The sequence below is a fragment of the Cervus elaphus genome, chromosome 5, assembly GCF_910594005.1.
Source record: "Cervus elaphus chromosome 5, mCerEla1.1, whole genome shotgun sequence".
In the NCBI taxonomy this organism is placed as follows: domain Eukaryota; kingdom Metazoa; phylum Chordata; class Mammalia; order Artiodactyla; family Cervidae; genus Cervus; species Cervus elaphus.
The window spans coordinates 123243903-123266177 of NC_057819.1; the positions used below are offsets into that span (position 1 = coordinate 123243903).

Consider the following 22275-nt stretch of genomic DNA (forward strand, 5'->3'; position numbering starts at 1 on the left):
GTGTTGGCAGAGCCCTTTAGGGATGTGCTTATAGGAGAGTGGAGAGGAAATCGGTCATTTCTAAATCTTGTTTTTATTTTCTTTCATGTAGCAAAAAGATGGGACCTTCGCCGCTGGAGGCTACATGCCACCCCTGCGGTTTAAAGCCCTCACCCTCTCGGTTGTGTTCGGAACCATGGTCGGTGGGATGATGATCCCAAATGGTAAGGAGGGGGGCTGCTCCAGTGACCGGCCTCCCACCAGCTTATCCCGCTCTCCCCGACCTTGTCCTGCTGTTGTGCACCCCTTACTCTTGGGTGTTCAACCAAGACACCCAGAGTCTTCACCACCGCCCTCTCTTGGTCAAAAAAACAGGTCTAGAGACTCTTGGGTGCTCTCTTCTTTGACACCCTGAGAAAGGCTTGGTAGAAAACACTGCAGCTTGATAGGACCACAAACACGTGGGTGGAGCTGCAGTGTGGGGTCCAGGCCTGATGTGTGAGTTAGCGGTTACCAAGCAGTTCCTTCCTTACTTCCGACTCCTGATTTTGTTGACATGTCACTGAGGGCAAAGGGCAGGGCCCTGCTCCAGCACAGACAAAGCTTATTGTCCTCAGACATCCAGTGGGCCCTGCATACCCTCCAGGCAGCAACCCCGAGGCCCCCACACTCCTGGCTTCCCCACAAACCAGGACAGGCTCTGCTGGGTCACTCACTGGGCACCAGGTCGGGCGGTGTAAGATGAACTGGCCCAGAGGCCCGCCACTGGCTGCCCAGACACTCCACAAGGAGCTGGAGCAGCGGTGTGGGCCCAGCATGGGGCAGGCAGTGCTGTTAAGCTCACCTCGCTGGCGGGGAAGCCGAGGTTCAGAGGGGAGACTTGCTGAGGCTCCTGGCCCCACGCACCCCTTCATCACGGCGTCAGGTGGGACACCCCGGCTGTCCTTGTGAGCACAGAACGCTGTGCCCCGCTCCTCACCGCTGTCCAGCAGCCTGCGTAGACGGGTCCTCGTGGGAAGACGGCTCCTCACCCTGCTTGCTGGACTCACCCCTCCCTCGCTCTCTCGCCAGTGGAGACGATCCTGGGCCTCACGGGTGCCACCATGGGGAGCCTCATCTGCTTCATCTGCCCGACGCTGATCTACAAGAAGATTCACAAGAACTCTCTCTCCTCCCAGGTGAGCAGTGCTCTCAGCCCCACTCCTGGAGGGGCTGGGTCGGGCAGAGCAGGAGGGCATGTTTTCTGAAGACTACTGTGAACTAGTTGTGTTCCTTACACAAAAGGATCGTGGTCCCACAGGTCTGGGAGACGTGGGGCTACGCCACGGTGAGCAGCCTTGCACCCCAGGGCCGCTGAACCGAGCCAAGCTTATCTGAGCATCAAGTACCGAACAGCTTTTCCCTGCCTTTCTGTCTGATGACTGGATTATCCGTGTGTGCCTCTAGTGTTTCATGACCCTGACTCCATCCTCTGCTGAGGTCACCTGCAACTGCCTTGCTAGGGACTGTGGTTTGTTTTATTTTTTTTAATTTATTAGGCTGACCCAGGTCTTAGTTATCTGACATGTAATATCTTTAGTTGCAGTGGTCACGATCTAGTTCCCTGATCAGGGATCGAAGCCAGGCCCCCCTGCATTGGGAGTGTGGAGTCTTTTTTTTTTTTTTTAATTTTTTTATTAGTTGGAGGCTAATTACTTCACAACATTTCAGTGGGTTTTGTCATACATTGATATGAATCAGCCATAGATTTACACTTATTCCCCATCCCGATCCCCCCTCCCGGGAGTGTGGAGTCTTAACCGCTGGACCACCAGGAAAGTCCTTGGGGACTGTCTTGTTGGTGTCACCTCTCCAGGCTTTCACTGTTACAGACAAAGCCACAGTGAATATGTGTGCACACGAGCATTTCTATACTTTTGAGAAAGTACTGTAGGAGGCTACCTGGGTCTGGGATCCCTGTATCAGAGCAGGAGCTTCTCCTCAAGGGCCCGTGTGCGGGTCAGTGCCGTAGTTCTGCAGCTGAGCTTGGCCTCTCCCCTCCATCAACCCAAGGGTGATGGCAAGTCTTGGCTTCCCTGAAGTAAAGGTGGGCGTTTCTCTTTCCATGAACTGTCCATGCTTTTTGCTCACCTTTTATGGAGTTGTTGAGTTTTTGGTAAATTCTTTGGGAACATAGTATACGTAAGGTAAAGCACATAAATCTCACATACAGCTTGATATATTTTGGCTAATTGAAAGTGAAAAATGTGAAAGTGTTAGTTGCTCAGTCATGTCCGACTCTTTAGGACCCCATGGACTGTAGCCTGCCAGGCTCCTCTGTCCATGGAATTCTCCAGGCAAGAATAACTGGAGTGGGTAGCCATTCCCTCCTCCAGGGGATCTCCCAGGGGTTGAACCCAGGTTTCTCCGATTGCAGGCAGATTCTTTTCCATCTGAGGCACCAGAGCGTGTGGCTAAGTGAACACAGTCACAGAACCACCTCAAGGGCAGATACAAAACATTCCAGCATTCAAAGCTTCCCTGGGCCACCCTAGTTTTTCCTCCACAGAGGTTACTGCCTGTTTTCTTATGTTTTGGAATAATTTTGCCTGCCTTTCAAGTTAGTAAAAACGGAGCCTCACAGGAAGTATTGGTGAGTGTCTGACCTCCTTCCTCAGCTTCACACCTGAGATCCCAAGTTACTGCTGGGTGGCCAGGGGTGGTCTGCCCATCCTCCCTGCCATATGCTTATCCATGTAGGAGTCTCCGGTCACCCAGAGCTGAGTGTCTGGGACGGGCTGCTCTGCCTGTTTCTTCTGGTGCAGCCTGTGTGCACTTTGGTTGGCTATTCTCTTAGGTGTGGAATTGTTGGGTCCTGGGGTTATGTTTGTCCAGTCTTGGTAGATTTTTCCAGACTTTACCCAGCTTTCCAAAGTGGTCCTCAGGCACCATATTGGAATTTTAGTCACATTGACATCTATGGTCCCTTTTTCAGTCTCTAGCCCTTCCACTGGATGTATAGCGATACCTCATTTGGGTTTTAATTTGTAATTTTCAGGTCACTGATGACATTGAACACCTTTTCATACTCTTTGCTAGCTGTGTGGATTTCTTCTTTTGTGCCTTTCAAGTCTTGTCCATTTTTTAATCTATGAGTTGTCTTTTTCTTATTGATTTATGGAGGTTTGTTAAAGATTTAAGATACAAGACTTTTTTAGACATGTATATTACAAATGTTTTCTCTCACTCTTGGCTGCCTTTTCACTTTCTTCTGATCAGCAGATGTTCTTAATTTTAGAGTAGTTCAGTTTTTTGAGTTTTTCTTTTGCTTGTGTACTTTAAAGGAAAAAAACTTTATTTGCACCAGGTCTTATTTGCAGGATATGGGATCTAGTTTCCTGACCAGGGATCGAACCTGGGCCTTCTGTAATGGGAGCACAGAGTCTCAGCCACTGGACCACCCGAGAGGTCCCTTGCTGTGTGCTTTTGATGTACTATTTAAGAAATGTTTGCTTATCCCCAGGTCCTGAAGACGGTGTACTCTGTCGTATCATAGAAGCCTTTTATTTTCTCTCTCACATTTAGATCCATGCCCGTCTGGAGTGCCTGGTGTGTGGCAGGGGTCAGGGGTCATGTTCTGGGTGGCTCTCCGTGGAGCAGCACCCTCTTGCTCCGGCGCCATTTTTGTCAGTCACCTGTGCACGTGTGAGAGTGGGAACTCCTGTCACAGGTCTGTCCGTCTGTCCCACACTAGCGCTGTGTTGATTGCTGAGGCTTTATAACGAGTCTTGATGCTGGCAGCTTTATTCTTCCTCAGGGTGGTTTTATCTATTATTAGTTCTTTGCATTTCCAACTCAATTTTTTTTTTAATTAAAAAAAAAAAAATTTGGCTGCACCATGAAGCATGTGGGATCTTAGTTCCCCAACCAAGGATTGAACCCATCCTGCCTGCAGTGGAAGCCAGGAGTCTTTAACCACTGGGCTGCCAGGGAAGTCCCCGAACTCAGTTTTAGGAGTGGCTTCTCAGCTGTTGGTGTTTGACTGGGGTTCCATCAAACTGTCGATTGAAGACTTGACATCATCATTCACTTTGCGACTTTTCCTAATTTCCATCCTTATTTCTCCTTTCACCAGTGGCTTATTTATTTATTTTAACACTAAAATGTTAATTTTTCCTAGAACAGCATTAAGTAACAAAAAACACTGTAATAAGTTGGGAGAGAAACCACAGAAAAAAGGGAAAACATTGTAGTACTTTTGATTTTTGGATGAAAGACCCCATGCCTTTATTTTTCACTGGTCCTACATATTAGGTAGACAGCCCTGCTCTTGACTGCCCTGCTTCTCCTGAGGCAGGTCTCAGACCTTTCCTTATCAGAACCCCCTCCGTCTGCAGCCTTCTGGGGACTCCAACTGATTTTCACCAGTGGTTTCTCTAGATTTCCAAACTTTGGGGGATTTCCTAGTACTCTTTTTGATTGATTTCAAGCACAGTTCCAGTGTGGTTTGAGAACATGAGCTGAAGAACTTCAGTCCTCGGACGTTTGCTGGGGTCCAGCAGGTGGTTGATTCCGATGGATGCTCAGCTGTCGGGCTGTCTGCAGTTGTTGGATGCAGAGCACATCCCACGTGTGGTTGGGTTGAGTTTGCTGTGATTTTTTTAGATTTTTATGTATTCTTACTGATTTTTTAAATCTCCTTGTGTATCACTTACGAGAAAGGTATGACAATTTCCATTCGAATTATTTAAAGGTTCTTGTGTCTTTTAGTTCTATGAAGTTTTGCTTTTTGTCCTGAAGCTATGTTACTAGGAGCTTACAGTTTTAAGATGGTTATATCTTGTTAAACTGACCCTTTTCTGGATGAAATGTCCCTTTTTGTCTTTGGAGATGCTTTTCTCCTTAAAGGCAGCCTTGTCTGATACAGTGTAGCTAATCCAGGTTTGTTCTGGGTTTATATTTGCACAATATAGTTTTTGTTATCCTTTCTCATTTGATATCTCTGTACCTTTATATTTAAGGTTATGTCTTGGGTAAGAGCAAATAGTTTGCTTTTGATTTGTTTTGTTTTGATCCAAGCTGTAAATAGGAGTATTTAAGACTATTTACAGTTAATACCGATTTGGGGGGTGGGGATTAAAGCTTCCGTCTTACTCTGTTTTTTATTTGTCCCATCTGTTCTTTTTTCTGTTTCTTTCTTTCTTGCTGCCTTTTGGATAAATCAAGCATTTTAAAGTCTTTGTTCTCTATTCTTCTCTTAGGTGGTGGTGTTCATTCCTGTTCCGCTAGTGGTTATACGAGGCAGTTTAATAGAATCCTTGGTTTATTAGAGTTGACCATAAATTAGTTGTTTTTCTTTTACTAATTCCCAGACAAAGTGACCATCCAACAATATTTTAACTCCATTTATCTTTGTCTTCGGCCGTCAGTGCTATTGTTTTTATGTGTTTTAATTTTATGTGCATTTTAAACATTACAAGACGTTATTTTTGTTGTTCAGATAGTCGATGTTTGTTTATTTTGATCCTTTGCACCCACTTGGTTTTCTGGGGCCTGGTCCCATCCCCTGGTGTGCTTGGTAGTTTATGGGGGTGGGTGTGAGAAATCGTTCGGTCCCTGGATGATGATGTCCTGTGTCCAGCAGACAGAGGATGGGCAGAAGGCCTGTGTCCACTTGCGAGCAATCTGTGTCAGGTTTGCCTTCACTCCTAGGGTGTAGCCCTTCCTGAGTCTCAGCTCAATCACCCGCAGGTTGCTAAATTCTCTGCTTAGCTTTCATCCTCTTGGCAGCTGCTCTCCGCACGACTCGGCGCAGCTGGTGGCTGGCACGTGCCTCAGGGAGAGCTGTGCACAGAACGTGGGTGCCTCCTGGAGGGTTCCTCTTCTACAGGATCCGGTTCTGGTTGTGGGGAGCCTGGGGCTCACCCTGTGTGTCTGCCGGCTCCAGGCTACTGCTGTGCTGTCCTGGTGCCCAGCACTGCTGACCAGGAAAAGCCTGGCCTGGGGGCTGGTGCCCGCCTCTGTTCTCTGGATTCTCACTCCTCAAGTCTCAGCCGCCGAAGCGGTTCACCAGTGCCTTCAATTGGGGATTTTAGTGACTTTTAGGAACTCCTTATAATATGAGGCAGTCAGTCCATTACCTGCCAAATGGCAAATGTTTTTCCCAGTTTGTGAAGTCCCAATGTTTTAGTCCATCAGACTCTTTTTAGGAGAAAAAAAAGTCATTATTAAAATGACCCTCCTACGCCAGTGTTATTTTAAGGAATTCTTCCATCAGTTCCTGTAGTAATTCCAGAACTTCATTTTTCCATTTAAATCTTTTACTTTTTTTTTTTCTGTGCCACATGGCATGTGGGATCCTAGTTCCCAGACGAGGGATTGAACCTGTGCCCCCTGTAGTGGAAGTGTAGAGTCGTGAACCCCTGGCCACCAGGGAAGTCCCCCATTTAATCTTTGACGCATCTGTATTCTATTTTGGTGTAAGAAACAGGTACCCTCAGTTTTTTGTAGATGACACCTAGTTGTCAGAACACTGTGAGTCCATCACTGGTATGAGATGTTACTGCTTCTGTGTATTGAATTCTTGTATGTATTTGGGCTTGTATGGGACTTGTGTTTTAATTTCCTGCCCGTTCTGTCCAGTGATGTGGCCATCCGTGCTGTTTTAATTACCCAGCCTTGCGATGGTACTCCCTTGCCTTGTCGTGTGGCTCTGAGAATATTTTAATTCTAATCTCTCTTCTTTCATTAATGATGTTTCTGGTTGTTCTTGATGACTTTATTTATTTATTTTTTGGCCGTGCCACACGACTTGTGGGATCTCAGTTCCCTACCCAGGAGTTAAACCCAGGTCATGGCAGTGAAAAATCCAGAATCCTAACCACTAGGCCACCAGGGAACTCCCTGTTTACTTTCTTTTTTCTTTTTTTTTTCCTGTTTACTTTCTACGTGAATGTTCCAGTCAGCTGATCTGACTCTTAACAAAAATAAATCCACCTTTTTGGTTTTGGTCTACTTGGAATTCATTGAAGCTGTAGATAAATTTAGGAAGAATCATTCCCTTGATACCCTGGCTAATCTGCGGAGTGTATTTGTGAGCCTCCCGGTGCGATAATGGGGTGTGGCGTTCAGTAGTCACGGCTGCTCTCAGCCCACCTTCCCTGTCTCCATCTGCTGGACCAGCTTCTGTCTGCTACGTGTGTCGGGGGTAGTGGGACCTCTCTTTCCTCTGGCTTTTCTGACTGTTTGTACATAGGGAGGCTGTAGATTCTCATTTATCGACTTTTTACCCACTGCCCTTATGGCATCTCTTGGTAATTTCACCTCCCCCTTTCTGGGCGTTTCTCATCCATATTGTCTTGTGCCTCTCCCCGTGGCACTGGGGGGTGGGGGACCAGCTCGCTGTCTTCCCAGCTGAGCTGGGACAGCTTGTAGTGTTGAATCGTCACATGTAATGCTGGTTTTGGCTTCATGTACAGAAATGAACATGCGCATTCAAACACCCCCACATTTCTGTAGATGTGAGCACACTTAGAATCACGTTAAAGCAGCATCTATCTGGGCCTGTTTTAATATGGATTGTTAAAACTGGAAAGCACATTGAATCATATTAACTGCTTGCTGACCACGTGCAGAGAAGATGGTAGGTTTCCCCACTGAACTGAGTGTTCTGGTGAGATGCATTGTGGATCAGTCCTGGGGTGGACCATCTGACTGTGGCATACCATTTGTATGTGTTGCTGTTTTACTTCTGAATGTGAAATTTTTATGTTTTGAGAAAAATTAGCTTTGCAAGAAGGGGCACATTCAGAAATGTGACTGGAGTCTGGTGCGCAGACCTCAGGCCTGGAGGGCACCTGCTTGGGGTGTGTCCCTGCTGTCCCGGGAGCCTGGCTGCTGCTTTCCTGGATGGCACAGACCTGGTATCAGCCCAAGTCCACTTGCCCCACTGCCTGAGTGCTGTTGGCACTGAGGTGCTTGTTCCTGGCCCTGGACCTCCGGAAGAGCCAGGAAAGGTGGGGGGCACAGGTTATGGGCCCATCGTAGCTGTGCTGGAGAAAGGCACCAAAGAGTATTCTGAGAAACATCCTCAGAAGGATAAGCATTGACTGTGGAAACACTACTGGCCCTTAGCTAGTTGAAAAGAAACCTTATCTGTCATCACCAGTTCATCTTTTATGTTGAAAATTCAAGAACTTTGAGAAGCTCTCCAGTGGGGCTGAGTTAGAGGGGTGGGTTTGCCACCTGGAATTGACACTGTGGCTGGGAGCCAACAGGGGGAGCAGGGCCGCCTGGACCTGGGGGTTGGTGGGAGGCAGTGGAGCCCTGAGCCGTAGCCGTACCAGCCTCCTTGGGAGGGTCCGAAGGCACCACTGTGCTCCTGAAACAGGGATGTAAATGCCCATGGGATCCATGGGACCTCACCCAGAATGTGACACCTCCGCCTCAGGACTGGGGTGCCTGCCATGCGCTGATCACACTGCACTGAAGACCTGAATTGGGGTGCACGTGGCAGACTCCAGAGCCCCTGCCTCTAGGTATGAGCTGCATTTGAACATGTTCGTCTTCAGTCTCAGGTGTGAGCAGTGAAGGGGGACACCTTCACTCTGGGCCGGTACCTCTCTCTGGTTCTGAGTTGGGGATCCCAGCAGACTGGGGGCCCTGGGGTGTCACACGTGGTCCCCAGGCCAAGCCTATGGTTTTGTCATAAGTACTGGGCCTGAGACGTCAGGATGTATTTGCGTTTCTCCTCCTGGCGGGTCTGTAACTGGTTAAGAAGAACGGAAGTCAGGGCTGTGTGATCAGATGTCTGGTGCACCGGGTTCGCTCACCAACCTTGTCCCATTTTGAAGCAGCTCTTGGACTTGCAGGAAGTTGTACCTGGAAGATGGGTTTTGCAGGCCTGAGTCCCTCCTGTCCCTGTCCTGAGGCCTTGGCAGCCCAGTACCCCTGCTGGCTTCCTGTGTGTCATTCCATCACGGCTGGCTGGTGTGGTGCAGACCTCGGCTGTGGCCCCTTCTTCTGGGAGCAGCATCTCTTTCTTGCAGAACTTTTGGGGGATGGGTGGTCATCCCTGTTCACACACGTGTGGCCCTCGGCCTTCCACACTTCATGGCAGAGAGGCAACCCGAGAGTTCTGGCCTCTTGTGACCCTGGGGCCTACTGGATGCCTCAGGCGTTTGCGGGGGGTGGGGGTCTGTGGTCAGCGCATACTTGTCATGGCTGCCCTAGGGACTTGGCCAACACCTGTGCCCTTTGCAAAGTCGGGCCCAAAGGGCTTCCTTGGTGGCTCAGAGGTAAAGAATCTGCCTGCAGTGTAGGAGACCCAGGTTTGATCCCTGAATGGGGAAGATCCCCTGAAGGAGGAAATGGCAACCATGTCAGTATTCTTGCCTGGGAAATCCCATGGACAGAGGTTGCTGGCGGTCTACAGAATACAGGGTCACAAAAGAGGCAGATAAGACTTAGTGACTAAACAAAGTCCGGCCCACCTGAAGCATCTGCCGTGGGGGTCGTGTTCCTGCCCTGGTGCGGACTATCACCTCCCAACACGTGCATGCTGGCAGACTGTGATCTGGTCACTGCAACAGCACTGCCTGTGGACCTAGACTCCCTCGGTGTCAGGCATGGCCCTCCCACGTCCTCACTGATGTTGGCCTGGCATTAATCCTCCTGTCTCTTCAAGCTGGGGTGGCTTTGGCTTCCCTGCCTGGGGGTTTTCATGGACCTGTGGCGTTTCTTTAAAAGAAAGGGTTAGAGTGGAGATCTGGGATCTGTTACAACTGCTCTGGTGGGGCCAGGAGGCTGCTCACGCTTAAGACAGTGGTCGACTGGCGAGTACCGGTGTGTCAGGGGATGAGGGGGTTCCCAGCAGACGGTGGGGTGGAGACGGCTGCTGGGCAGGGGAGCACAGGTGGGTGTCTTGATGGACATGGTGGAGACAGGAAAGACACTTTGCTGGGGTCATGGGATGTCTGGGCTGTAGGCAGAGACAGGTGTGTGCTTGGCACCATGCAGCGCTTCCTGGCTCCATGCAGGCTCTTCTTTGTAAGTTGAACTTAAGTTGACACTTTCTTGGCCTTTTTAAGCTTGCTGTCTCCCAGCATTGATGGAGTTAATGTTTTTTATTTTGTGTGCAATTTGTTTCTTTAAGGCCAGAAAGCCTAGGGTTGAAATAAATCATTCAAAGCCATGGATGAAATGTTGCCTTTGGCTTGTTGGTCTCCCGTGGAATGTTCAGTGATGTCCCGTAAAAATAACCCAACACGGAAACGACCAACCAGCTGTCTTCATCTCTGTGTCAAAACCATTTTAGGGGCCGCCCAAATCGGAGCCTGGAGGGGATGGGCTTCTGTTGGTGAAGCCCAGATTCGTGGGACCCCCACCTGGCGCTGTCCTGGGGGCGGTGCTGGAGCTCCCTGCCCCCTCTGGCCAGCCTTGCTGGTAGAGCCACTGCGGCCCTTTGAGCACTTCAGTAGGGTGCTCACTCGGTCTTGCCCTCATCCTGTCGGTGCCGCGGGGTCCAAGGCGGGACATGAAGTTCTTTTTGTTGTTTTCTTAGCCATCAGCTAGAGAAATACAAGATGCAATGGATTTAAAGTTTCTTTTTTATTTTTAAAAAACTACTGTGGTGGCGTCTACTGTTGCTTCTCGAACCTTCCCTTTCTGGTGAGCGGGTGTAATGTACTGCTCTGTGAACTCACAGCCGAAGCTGGCATCCACACGTTTTTAAGAAAATTATTTGAAGTGGGGGCAGGACTCAGGAGCCCGTGACCCCACACTGTGCGCAGTGTTTCAGCTCTCAGACGCCGGGGGCTCGAGCCCAACAACATCCCCATGCGCACCTGGCTGAGGCCGGCTGGTGGTCGGTACCAGAGGGGCCTCTCCGACGCGTCGCGTACCCTGGAGCACAGCCAGCATTTTGCCTCTGTGAGCCCCAGACCAGCTCAGTGTTTCCAGAGTGACTGGGGAAAACGGACTTTCTCTCTGAGGTTCTCCACGTTGGTTGGCATCCGCCTTCAGGAGTGCAGGGCCTTTCTTCCAGTCAAAAGCCTTTTTCTTTTGCAGTTGTGTTGAGCCTGGGAAAGTCTCACCGGTTCTTTTGAACTGATGTTTTTTTAAAAGAGTCAACGTGACTTTCAGGGAAGGTTTGGGTTCTGGCTCAGAGTGTGTGGAGGTGGGTGGTGGGGTCCCCTGGCTCTTAGGGCAGGCTGCCTTATGGCTCTTCTCCGAGGAACCAGGAGTTACTGCTCCCAAGGGAGAGGAAGGTGGGCCAGGCTGGGCAGGGCAGAACGAGCTGCGCCCACTGCTGTGACAGCAGAAGTCACACGGAGAGCGCCGGTGGGCCTCGCGTGTGCCGGAGCTCCAGGGCAGACGGCGTCACAGCACGAGGGGCTCCTGTCCTGAGTCTCTGAGGGCAGCGCTTATGATCAGCCTTGGGGCCATCATGGGAGGGATGGGCTGGGGACAAGGCCCCTCGGCGAGTAGCAGCGCATCCAGCTCAGCTTGCCAGGTAGCACCAGTGGGCACCAGTGGGCCAGAGGTGGTGAGGAGCCACCTCCTCACAGCCGTCCCGTCTGTGCCCTGCAGCCGCAGGCGTGTCTAGCGTGCTGGGTGATCTTGGGACTAATCATTGGTAGCCGGGCACCCAGTGGCCTGGGCCCACTACTGGGTGAGGGGGTGGGACAAGCAAGAGCCCACTTTAAGTTGGGTCAATGCCCTGAGATTTTTGCTGTCTGGTGAAAACCATCAAGGGGCCCAATCTCTGCAGCAGTAGGTGTGGGCAGATGTGGCCACCAGGCTCGCCAGGATGCTTGGCCAGTGGGCCTGAGTCTCTAGCCAGCAGGCCCCTCCGTCACACTCACGCCCCCCTCATGCCCCACCCCGCCCCCCAACCCCATCGCCAGTGTGGCCCCTGCGGATGTGGCCCACGATTCCGTCACTTTGATGAGTTAGTGACCATCATCTAGTGGTCAGTGTGGTTGGGGCCTCTGTGGGCTGTACCCCACCCATAGGAAGGATGGGGGCAGCGGGACTGCGTGACCCCTTTAGCTCTCAGGGTATTTGTCTCATCCAGGTGGTGCTCTGGGTCGGCCTGGGCATCCTGGTGATCAGCACACACACCACCCTGTCCGTGAGCCAGGAGACCCCTGTGGACTTGGCGAAGGAAGCCCCGGGCGGCAGGCTTGGAGAGGCCGAGGGCGCAGTGAAGGCAGAAGCAGCCCCGCTTCCAGGTATGTGGCCCCCAGGTACGCACACAGGCCTGCAGCCTTCTCAGCGTCGCCACGGGTCATGGGGATGCAGTCATCACTTTCCAGGCCGTCTCACCTGCCCAGCTGCCTCCGTCCTATCCGGGTGATGGGGGCGGCGAGGGGGCTCCTGGGGGCTGTGTGTGCAGCCCCCTGCATGTGCCGCCTGCATGCAGGGGACAGGCTGAAGACAGCAGGGCAGAGATCTCAACTCCTCCCTGCACCCCCGTTCAGAGCACCAACAGGTAAGTAAACTTGTGGGTGTCACTCATGTTTGCTTGTTGTAAGGATGTAAATTTTAAGCCAGATTTTCTTGGACCAAGTCAGTGATGCCCCTCAGCTTTGTTCCCTGCGGCCTGCCTGGCCTTCCCTGTGGCAGCAGCAGCGCTGGCTGCTGGTGGATTCCAGGTCCCTGTGGCTGGTGATGACTAATAAGCCCAGGTGGGAGTACTGGTCTCCCTGCCTACTGTGAGTGGCAGAAGGAAAGGTCCTGAGGGCTGTCCAGGCAGGTAGGTGTGTCCGGGAAGGTGCTCGCGGGACTGGGCCGCCTATGGTTGGAGGCTCAGGCCTCTCGGACGTGTCGCCGTCTCTGTTCCAGCCTTACCTGTCTCTGCTGAGAGCCCCTGCAGTTACCGCACCCCACACCAACTTCCTCAGGAGAACAGTCTCTCCTGGGGCTCTTTTGGGGGAGCCCTGAGCCCAGAGTAATGGGGCATGCTCTCCTCTGCCTTCCTTGGATGGTGAGGGCCAGCAAGAAGACTCCCCCTTTGGGAGTCCCCTGCAGAGAGGACCCCTGGGGATAATGGCACTCAGCAGAGATATTAATTGGAGTGGTCAGAAGCTGCTTGGGTATCTCCACAGTGGTTGCACGGATTCAGTAACTTGGACCGGAAGAAGCCTCCTAGAGGAGGGAGGGAGATGGCGCCCCTCCACCCCTGTTAGCAGCCCCACTGCATCATTCACCCCCAGGGGTCCTGGCCCTGGGTGCTTTGGGGACGCCCCCAGCAAAACGCAACTCGGACACTGGTTTCGTGTCTCAGCTGGCTGCCGGCCCGCCCGGTAGTGGGCTTCTCGGCATCAGTTGACGCAGCCAGCACCAGGCTGCCTGTCCCCACGGTGCTGGGCGGCCTCCAGCCCACTGCCGGAGCGAGCAGCTGCATCCTGTCGTGGAGGCGGGCCCCGGGCTCACCTGGAGCCGCCGCGGCCACATCTGGTTTCCATTTCTTCCACGAGTCTGTAACAAACACAAGGCCCCTCTCGGCACCACATGCCGTTTGTTTAACTCAAGTCTCCGTGTTTCTCGCCCCCCCGGCCTCCCCGTCATTGATGGGTTGCCTCGTTGAAGCAGAGCTGGGCCTGTGGGGCCTGGGCCGCGTGCCCCGCAGCCGTCCGCCCATCAGCATGTGAGGCAGGTTTATTGGTCTCTTTGATGTTGAAGAGGCCGAAACAGTACCAACTTTCCCCAGAGCCCGAGCTGGCCGTTGGACTGGGGGAGTCCCGCCCTGCTAGGGACACACGGGCCTGGCCACCCCTAGCCTGGCGCTCCCAGCAAGCGCAGGGCTTGTGACACGCCTGGTGTGGACAGAAGAGGTGGGCAGGCCTTCAGGAAAGGCTACGAGGCCATGACCGTGAGGCTGACGGCCCCCTTGAGGGTCTGGCGAGTGGGTTTGGAGTTTGTCATGCTCTTCAGCTCCTCCTCTGAGCGTGGCCTCATCCCCTTTCTTCCTCTCCCTCCCAGCCCATGGCTTGTTTTGGTGTTGGGAGCTGCCTTGGCCACACACCTTGTACAGCTTGTCCGTTCCCCAGTGGGGACCCGGCCCTGCTTCTGCTGGGTGGGAAAGAATGGGAAGGGCCAGGCCGGGGCCTGTGGGCAGCACCATGTTGGTGCGGGGACACAGCTGGCAGAGGGTGTCACAGGCCTGAGTGGGAGCTCGCCCTCCCCCATCTCCTTCCTAAGTTTCTCTTCTGAGGACGCGTCCCTTGTGCTGCTGTGCCAGGCGCTGGTGTACGTGGGCAGGAAAGCGTCCGGCCGCCTGCAACCGATGTCAGCGTGCCCATGGGGAGGCCTGAGTGCAGGCCTGCCTTCCTCCTTGGTGCCCCCGCAGCTCTCCCAGTGCCCCACCGAGAAGGAGCAGTTAACACCCCTGTGCCATGTGACTTCTCAGTTTTTCTGCCTGTGTGTCAGACGTGGCTATGAGCTCGTCTCACCGGTGCTAAGATAACCACGCCAGCCACAGCTGAATCCGGAAGGACTCCTCAGGGGAGCGAGGGGCGCTGCCTCCCATGTTCAGCCCCGAGAGACCGGCCCACACCCCCTCCACCTGCTGCCCATGGGCAGACATGCCCATCTGCAGGAGAGTGTGACGAGTGAGCCAGACGGGGCTACCCAGCCACCCAGCTGGGACTTTGGGTCCAGGGACCCGTTGGGATTCCTGCACATCCAATAGAATGTGCTAGACAGGGTTTCCCTTGCTGCCTAAGTCAAGAAGAGCAGGTGTTCCCAAGTAGACCTTCTCACGGCAGCAGTGAGGCAGGCACTTTGAAGGTTGTCAGGAAAGGTACTCAGAAGCAGCACTTGGCCTTTTTAAAGGACTGTTAGTGGCTGCTCCTGCTCTCTGCATGGTCCTGGGGTCCCTTGCATCTCCTGAACTTGGGATTTACCTCCAATCAACAGTGATTCCATCTGTGGAACGCAAATGTGATTTTAAGAGACACTTTACTTTTGTGCTTGGCAGTCAGAGGACTGCTTCCATCTTCACTGATCACAAGATACAGAGAGATGCCCCAGACTCAGAACGGGGTCCTGCTGGGGATAGTCGAGGAAGAGGAGCCCCTGGCCCTGACCCTGTCTTCCGAGGCGGAAGCAGCCTCGAAGGCAGATGCTTGTTGCTGTGGACGGGCCTGTCTGTATGTCACACCCAAAAACGGCTGTACGTCCCCAGATTTCAGAACTGTGGTTGTCTGAGCACCGAAGAATTGATGCTTTTGAACTCTGGTGTTGAAGAAGACTCTTGAGAGTCCCTTGGACTGCACAGAGATCCAACCAGTCCATCCTAAAGGAAATCAGTCCTGAATATTCATTGGAAGGACTGATGCTGAAGCTGAAATACCAATGCTTTGGCCACCTGATGCGAAGAACTGACTCATTGGAAAAGACCCTGATGCTGGGAAAGATCAAAGGCGGGAGGAGAAGGGGACGACAGAGGATGAGGTGGTTGGATGGCGTCACTGACGTGATGGACGAGTTTGAATAAACGGGAGTTGGTGATGGACACAGAGGCCTAGCGTGCAGCAGTCCATGGGGTTGCAAAAAGTCGGACATGACTGAGCAGCTGAACTGAACTTGGGTCCTCTGTCTCCCTGAGCCAGTCACAGAACCGCCTGGTGTCCACACTAGACCAGTGACTGTCGGCCTGTCTTCTCAGGAGCTCCTGGTAGAAGCACCATCAGGAGGGTCTGAGTGTGGAGGGGGCCAGGCAGGTTAGAAAGCTTCCCTGCCCAGCAGAACTGAGGCAGACATGGAGTTTCCCTGTGTGGTGCCCACTCTGGGGAGCGGAGGCCACAAACTTGAGGCTGAGAGGAGGCCCCTCCAGGCCGGGGTGCCCTCTGCTGGCTACTCCCTCCGATTCACTGCTGCCTCTGGAGGGAGAAACAGGCCGGGCCCCTGCCCGGCCTTCATCCTTCCCTGGGGTGACCACTGTGGGTGAGTGCGGGCTGTTCTTCAGTTGCTAATTAGGAAGTTTGGTGTTAGTTTTACTGTGGCCCACAGGCATTGCTGGCAAACTGTTCCCACGAGGAGCTGTGGTTCATTTTAGAAAGCACTGCGTCTATTGCCGAGGACAGCTGCGAAGCCCGAGGCCCGGCTGCTGTGGGCGGGGTGGCCACGCTGTGTACCCATGCCCCTTGCTCAACCGAGGCCCCTGGTCATTCCTTTGCCTGATGATGGATGGAGTTTGACTTGTCCTACAACATGATGGAGATATTCTTTGTTTTGTTGTGGTTTTCCTTCCCTTCCTGGTCCTGTCTTAACTTGGTCATCCACTGGACACCACCTCTTGATTTTGACCCCCAGGGGCCTCTGGGGGCTGGGGACGGGGGGTGTTACCTGTGCTGTGGAGCGGATACCACACACTTACTCAAATCAGCCGCTGGATTGAACTGTGGAGTCCCGCGTCTGGCTCCTCCCAGTGCCGTCCCCCCTCCACTTTGTTTTGGACATTAAACCTCAGCTGCTGCAGGTACCCCCTAGCGAGCATGGCAGGTCAGCCCAGGTCCCTTTCCCTCCTTTGGAGGAGGGAGCAAGCCCACCTGAACAGGACTGTCGTGAGTCCCCCCAGAACCCCTTTGGGGTCCCACCACTCACTGCTGGGGGTTCTGCCTCCCCTCTTGCAGGCAGCTTGTGCTCTGAAGGTGGAAAGCGGTTGCTTCGGGCCTGGGATGAAATGACTCTTTTTTCCCAGATAGTGTTTTAGTTTCTGCCACTTTTGCCTGATAGGTAGAAAGTGGTTTTGTTAATTTCCTAAGAGGCTCCACTTTGGCCATCCTCGTGGCCCTCTCCTCGAGGGCCTGCCGTGACTGAGCTGTTGGGCTTCCCGGAGGATGAGGAGGCCTGTAGGATACAGGCGTGTGTAGGGAGCCAGCTTTGTGGGCTGTGCCTCTTTCTCACCTTCCTTTTGATGGGAATTGCAAATCAACCTCCCATAGGCATTTTCCTTAAGCATTTCTCTCCTCCCCTTCCCCCTGGGCCTGCAGCAAGGGGTTGGTTGGGCTTGGGGAGGGTGATTGTCCCCAGGAGGGACAATGTGGGCCCTTACTGTCCCCAGGCCTCAAGTGGTGGGTTCGTGCTGCCACCTGGTGGTGATGGCCAGCTTTAGGCTGGGTGTCGCTCTTCTGCACCCAGTTAGGTGTAAATTGCATTTTGACATATTTTTGTTATGAATACACATGAAAAATGACAGTTTTCTGTGCTAGTTAGCTGCTAATGATTGAACAGGAAAAAAAAATAACTGCTTAGCCTCTGCCATTCGACTGGGGAATGTGATTACAATCCAGGGAAAACCGCCCAGTTGCCGTGCTGATTGGCGGTGTAGCCATGTGGAAACACCGTTCAATTATCTGTGCCGTGCTTACAGGCCAGAATCCAATTGTGGACGTGGCTGAGGACGGCCGAGATAAGCCGAAGCTGCCAAATGAGAAGGATGAGATGGAGCAGGCCCAGATTAAGGGCCCCGTGAATGTGCCCCCAAGGGAAGACACCAAGGAGAAGCAGGAGGAGGCACAGCTGGATCGCCCTGGTCAAGGTGCTACAACTGCCTGGGTGGGGGTGTGGGGGGCGGTGTCCATGGGGGCGGGACCTCAGCTGGACATCAGTCACGTGGTTGGTTGGGATGAGAGCTCAGTTCACAGACCTGGAGAGGGAAAGCCACCCTGGGAGGGAAGGCTGGGCCCCCCCCCCCCCCCAACTCCCCAACATCATCTGTCTCCTTCCAGGAGTTGCAGTACCTCTGGGTGAGGCCCACCGCCACGAACCCCCTGTGCCTCACGACAAGGTGGTAGTGGATGAAGGTCAAGACCAAGAAGGACTGGAGAAGGAGCGTCCATCCAAACACGTGGATGAAAGGGCCCTGGGGGGCAAGGGTCAAATGGTACCACCCCTGCTGGATTCAGGACGAGAGAGACCCAGACAGGACCAGGCTTTGGAGGCAGCGGGCGGTCTTCCCAAAGATCCCCAGAAGGTTCCAGAAGAAAATGGTCAGCCAGCCATTGAGCCTGTGAAGGAGGACCTGGGGCTGGGCGACAGGGGCGTGCATCCAGGGCCCCAGGCAGTGCTCCCTGAGGGGCAGGACGTCCCAGTGGCAGGCGCAGGGGCCAGAGCAGACGGTGCCCTGCTGCCTGGCCATGCCGTGGGGGCTGTGGGCAAGCCGGAGGAGAACAAAGAGCCTGGTGGGTGTAGGCTCCCTCCTCGCGGGGCCGGGGAGAGGCTGGGGACGGGGCAGGAGACACTGACCATCCTCCCTTCTGTCGCACTGCCGTTCTTTTCTCGCGAGATGAGCTTGTGTATGTCGCAGCCCTGATGCAGCTGCTGGGGCTTGGCAGCTTCTCTGACATTTGTCACACACTTGTTCGCCAGACCCGTAAGCGGCAGGTGCTGAGCTGCTCCTGTACGTCTGGGCGCACACAGGGCGCGGCGCGGGCCTGACGGGTAGCTCCTTGTTAAGTGCCATCTCAGAGCTACTGAGGACGGTCCCTGCATGCTAATTGATGAAGGTAGTTGACACTGGCTCCCTCCCACCAGCCTGTGAGATATTAAATATTTTTTTTTATTACCTCCCTGGTACTCATAGGTTGAATATACAGTACCGGGGAGAGAGGGCCAACGTGGAGGGTGATTTTAGGAAATATTGGCCTCCTCCTCTTGTCCCCCCTCTACCTTCTTCTGAGTTTGCCTGCAAGCCTCCTGAGTCTTCGCTGTGTGTGCAGGTGGGAAGGCTCCCCTCCCGGAGGAGAAGCCAGGCCCGGGGGCAGCGCCACAGGCAGAGCCTCGAGAGCAGAGGACCGAGGAGGGACAGGGCGGGGAGCACGCTGGCAGCAAGCTGGAGGGTAAGGCCTTTGCTTTCTCCCTGCATCCTCCCAAGGCCTGGAGATACTGCCACTTCCTTCTGGAAGTGGAGTGTGGCCCAGAAGGAGACACAGGAGCCCATTGTCTTGCCAGTTTCCTGCTGAGGAAGGATCTTAAATAGCTCCCTTGCCAACTAACAGCCTTCTCTCCTCCATTTCACTTCCCCAGGAATGTTTTTATTTTCTTTTCTCCCCCTTTAAAAAAAAAACCAACCTGTCACTGTCATGTGACTTTCTATTCCCGTTTGTATCTCATTTCAAAATAGACATGTTAATATTTCCAACAAGCTGGTCAGGTGTGGGGGTCGTTAGCAAGGGTGGGAGGGCCGGTGACTCACTGCTGTCTTAGCACTCCCCTGCCACCGTGGCAGCAGCTCCCACCCTGTCTCAGCTGGGGCCCGGTGGGGATCTTTGCTCCCACCTGCAGTGAAGACCCAGCACCTGTCCCAAAGCGAAAGCTCGTTTTATCTTTTCCCTCCAGCGAACAAAACTTGCTCTGCATTCTCCTCCAGACCTTCATGCCCATTCTGGGGTGCTTCCCACTCTCTGCTTTTGATGCCCCCCTCCTCACAGCCCCACCTGGTCGGGCACTGCCCTGCACTAAAGGAAGTGGTGGCAGCTCTCCCAGCAAATGATCACTCATCCTGGTTTCTTTGGTCCCCACCCTGAGCCCCCGTGGGGTTACCCTATTTGCTGGCAGTGTCCACGGAGTGGCCCCTGGGTGTTTCACTGTGTGCTCTGAGAGTCTGTGTCTATACGTGGGGATCATGGTACAGCACTTAGGTGGGTTCATGGGATGCTCATGCCTTGCTGCCCCACGAGCTGCTTCCCAGAAGATCCTGCAGCCTCGGGATAGCTGGCTCAGAGTACCAGGTCCAGGAAGCCAGCCGAGCCTCTGCACGCAGAGGCCAGAAAGGCAGAGCTGAGAGTCCTAGGGTTTCCTGTAGCTCAGATGCCATGGAGTTCCGCATGTTACTGACTTTGGTTTCAGTCTGTTTGCTGGTCCTGGTCCTTAAAATCTGTTACCTAACCCTATTTGATTCTTTGACTTTTTCTTTTCTGGAAAGAACTTTCATGGTTTCCTATTCTGCCTTTCTCCAAATGCTTCTCAATGGGATGCACAGCTGAAATCAGAAAGATGGTGGCAGGTAGGAGTCGGGAGGAGCATCACAGTGAAGGCTTCTGTTGGGGTTTAAAGACGAGACAGCAGGCAGTGTGGTCACTGAGTCTGGTAGCGCCTTGCATGGGGTGTGTGAGTCAGAACCCGGGATCCACACATGGTCTGTCCCCCAACTGGGCTCATCTGCAGCCCCTCAGGTGGGGTCCCCCCTGATGCCCCAGCCCACTCTCTTCTAGTCCACATGCCCTGGTGCCCCTTAGCCCCACTGGGGCTCTGCCGTGGGGCACCACCACAGGACAGCCAGGTGCAGCCTGTAAGCACCTGGGCACCCCCAGAGATGGGGCGGGGCCTGCGTGTGACTTCCACGGTGTGCATGGCCTGGTATGAATGTGTTCTGCACGTGTGTTAATATCTGTGCAGCTCTCATCCCATCCGTGAGCCTGATCCCTGTGGTCCTGGGGGGCCGAGCAGCTGCATGTGGAACTCTGGCTGGGGGCTCAGCTTATCACCTCCACTCTGCTTCCCATCTGTCCCATGTTGCTTCTGGCTGGACATGGTGCACTTCACCCACCCCAGCCTTGGGCTAGGGCTAGTCCTCTGATGAGCCAGTGAGTCAGGGGGCCTGCTCTTTAGAAACCCTCCCTTGGGGACAGGTGATGTTGGCACCATGGTCGTGGTCGAGGGGGCTGGTCTGGAGCTCTGTGGGATGGCGCTGTGCACTTCCCGTGTCTAAAGGGGGTGTGGGAGCCCTGAGATGATCCATGGAACATAGGCTTTCTCAGGCAGGCATCTTGGTCACCTTAGGATGTCTGGATGTGTGCCTGGTGGGGAGCAGGGGGCTGGATCACTCGGGCTGGCCTAGGGACCCATCCTCTGCATGCTTAGCCTCAGCATGTTCCTCATGGGCACCGGCTTCTGGAGGGAAGCCATGGCAGTCCTTGGGAGAAGGCCAACCCTGGCCTGTTTTGGAGGGTCACAGGTCACTGTTGGGGAGGACAGGCCAGCACACCTGCATGTGCCCAGCATGTGGGGCCCTCACTGGGGTGTTAGCTCTCGCCACTCCCAAAATGTTCTCCTTTCTTCAGATTCGAGCTTTTCCATCTGACAGTCTGTACAGTTACATCGTCTTTCAAAGCTTCATGTTTAACGACACGTGTTATAAAAGTTCTTTAAGTCCGGACTGCTGGCTCTCCAGAGCTGACCCAGTGCTGACGTGTTTGTAGTGTGTTATGAGCTCTTTGCACCCGAGGTGTCCAGCCTTGGGGCCTCTTCTTGGTCCACAGTCTGTGGGGGCCCTTCCTACATGCACCTGCTGCAGCTGGCCTGCTCCCAGCTCACCTGGCGCTCCTCCACTGCCAGCTGCAGCCAGCTTCCCGGGGGAGGCAGGGCCAGCGGGAGCACTGGCGCAGCCTCCTCATTGAGGTCCCAGCTCTTGTTGCTGCTGAAGGGGAAGATGGTTCTGTTTGTCTTTAAAATTCTCACCTTGGAGGAAACTCTTAAAAAAACCAGTGTTCTTTTTTAGAATAGTTGATAGTTTGGGTCACCAGCCCAGATCACTTGTCATTTGTGGTTGTGGCACGTGGGTGCTGGCTCAGCCGGGTAGAGGGGAATGCCCAAGAGGCGTCCAAGGGAGGGGCCCACAGCCCCCCTTGGCCTCCCTGCATGCATCACACTGCCCTCAGCCCAGCCAAGCGCCTCTGTAGCTCCCAGGCTCTGACCGCGTGTTTTCTGCACCAGAAGCCGGCCGGGCGGAGATGCTGGACCACGCCGTATTATTGCAAGTGATCAAGGAACAGCAGGTGCAGCAGAAGCGCCTCCTGGACCAGCAGGAGAAGCTGCTCGCGGTGATCGAAGAGCAGCATAAGGAGATCCATCAGCAGAGGCAGGATGGCCAGGAAGGCGAGGATGGCAAGTCCAGGGGAGGGAGGGGGAGGGGCCGGGCAGGGTGGGGATGGTGGCTGCACCTGCTCAGGGAAGAGGGGTTGTCACTTTTAAAAAGAATTGTGCTTTTGTATGTGTGTGTTTTGGCTGTGCTGGGCCCTCATTGCTGCACAGGCTTTCTCTCGCTGCGGAGCGCTGGGGCTGCACCCCGTTGTGGCGTGCTGGCTTCTGGTTTCAGAGCACAGGCTCTCGGCAGTCGTTGCGGCATGTGGGCTCAGTCCTTGTGGTGGGTGGGCTTAGTTGTTCCAAGTCACGTGGGATCTTCCTAGATCAGGGATCGAACCCATGTCTCCTGCATTGGCAGGCGGATTCTTTACCACTGAGCCACCAGGGAAGCCCAGGGATTATCCCTTAATGCATGAAAGCCAGAGTCTCCTGCCCCCTCCTGCC

The 22275-nt window shown here is 53.9% G+C and overlaps 1 protein-coding gene across 3 annotated transcripts in view; it reads left to right on the forward strand.

Annotated features, from left to right (window-relative positions):
* Positions 1-22275, forward strand: part of SLC38A10 (solute carrier family 38 member 10) — a 40925-nt gene that overhangs the window by 16342 nt on the left and 2308 nt on the right. The window contains exons 9-15 of one of the 3 annotated variants that reach the window (XM_043905240.1): positions 92-203; positions 1051-1157; positions 12035-12206; positions 17339-17506; positions 17697-18149; positions 18687-18806; positions 21682-21852. In XM_043905240.1, coding sequence (XP_043761175.1) covers positions 92-203; positions 1051-1157; positions 12035-12206; positions 17339-17506; positions 17697-18149; positions 18687-18806; positions 21682-21852 — 1303 coding nt within the window. The remainder of the gene's footprint in view (positions 1-91; positions 204-1050; positions 1158-12034; positions 12207-17338; positions 17507-17696; positions 18150-18686; positions 18807-21681; positions 21853-22275) is intronic. The other 2 variants (XM_043905241.1, XM_043905242.1) reach the window with 2 other exon arrangements.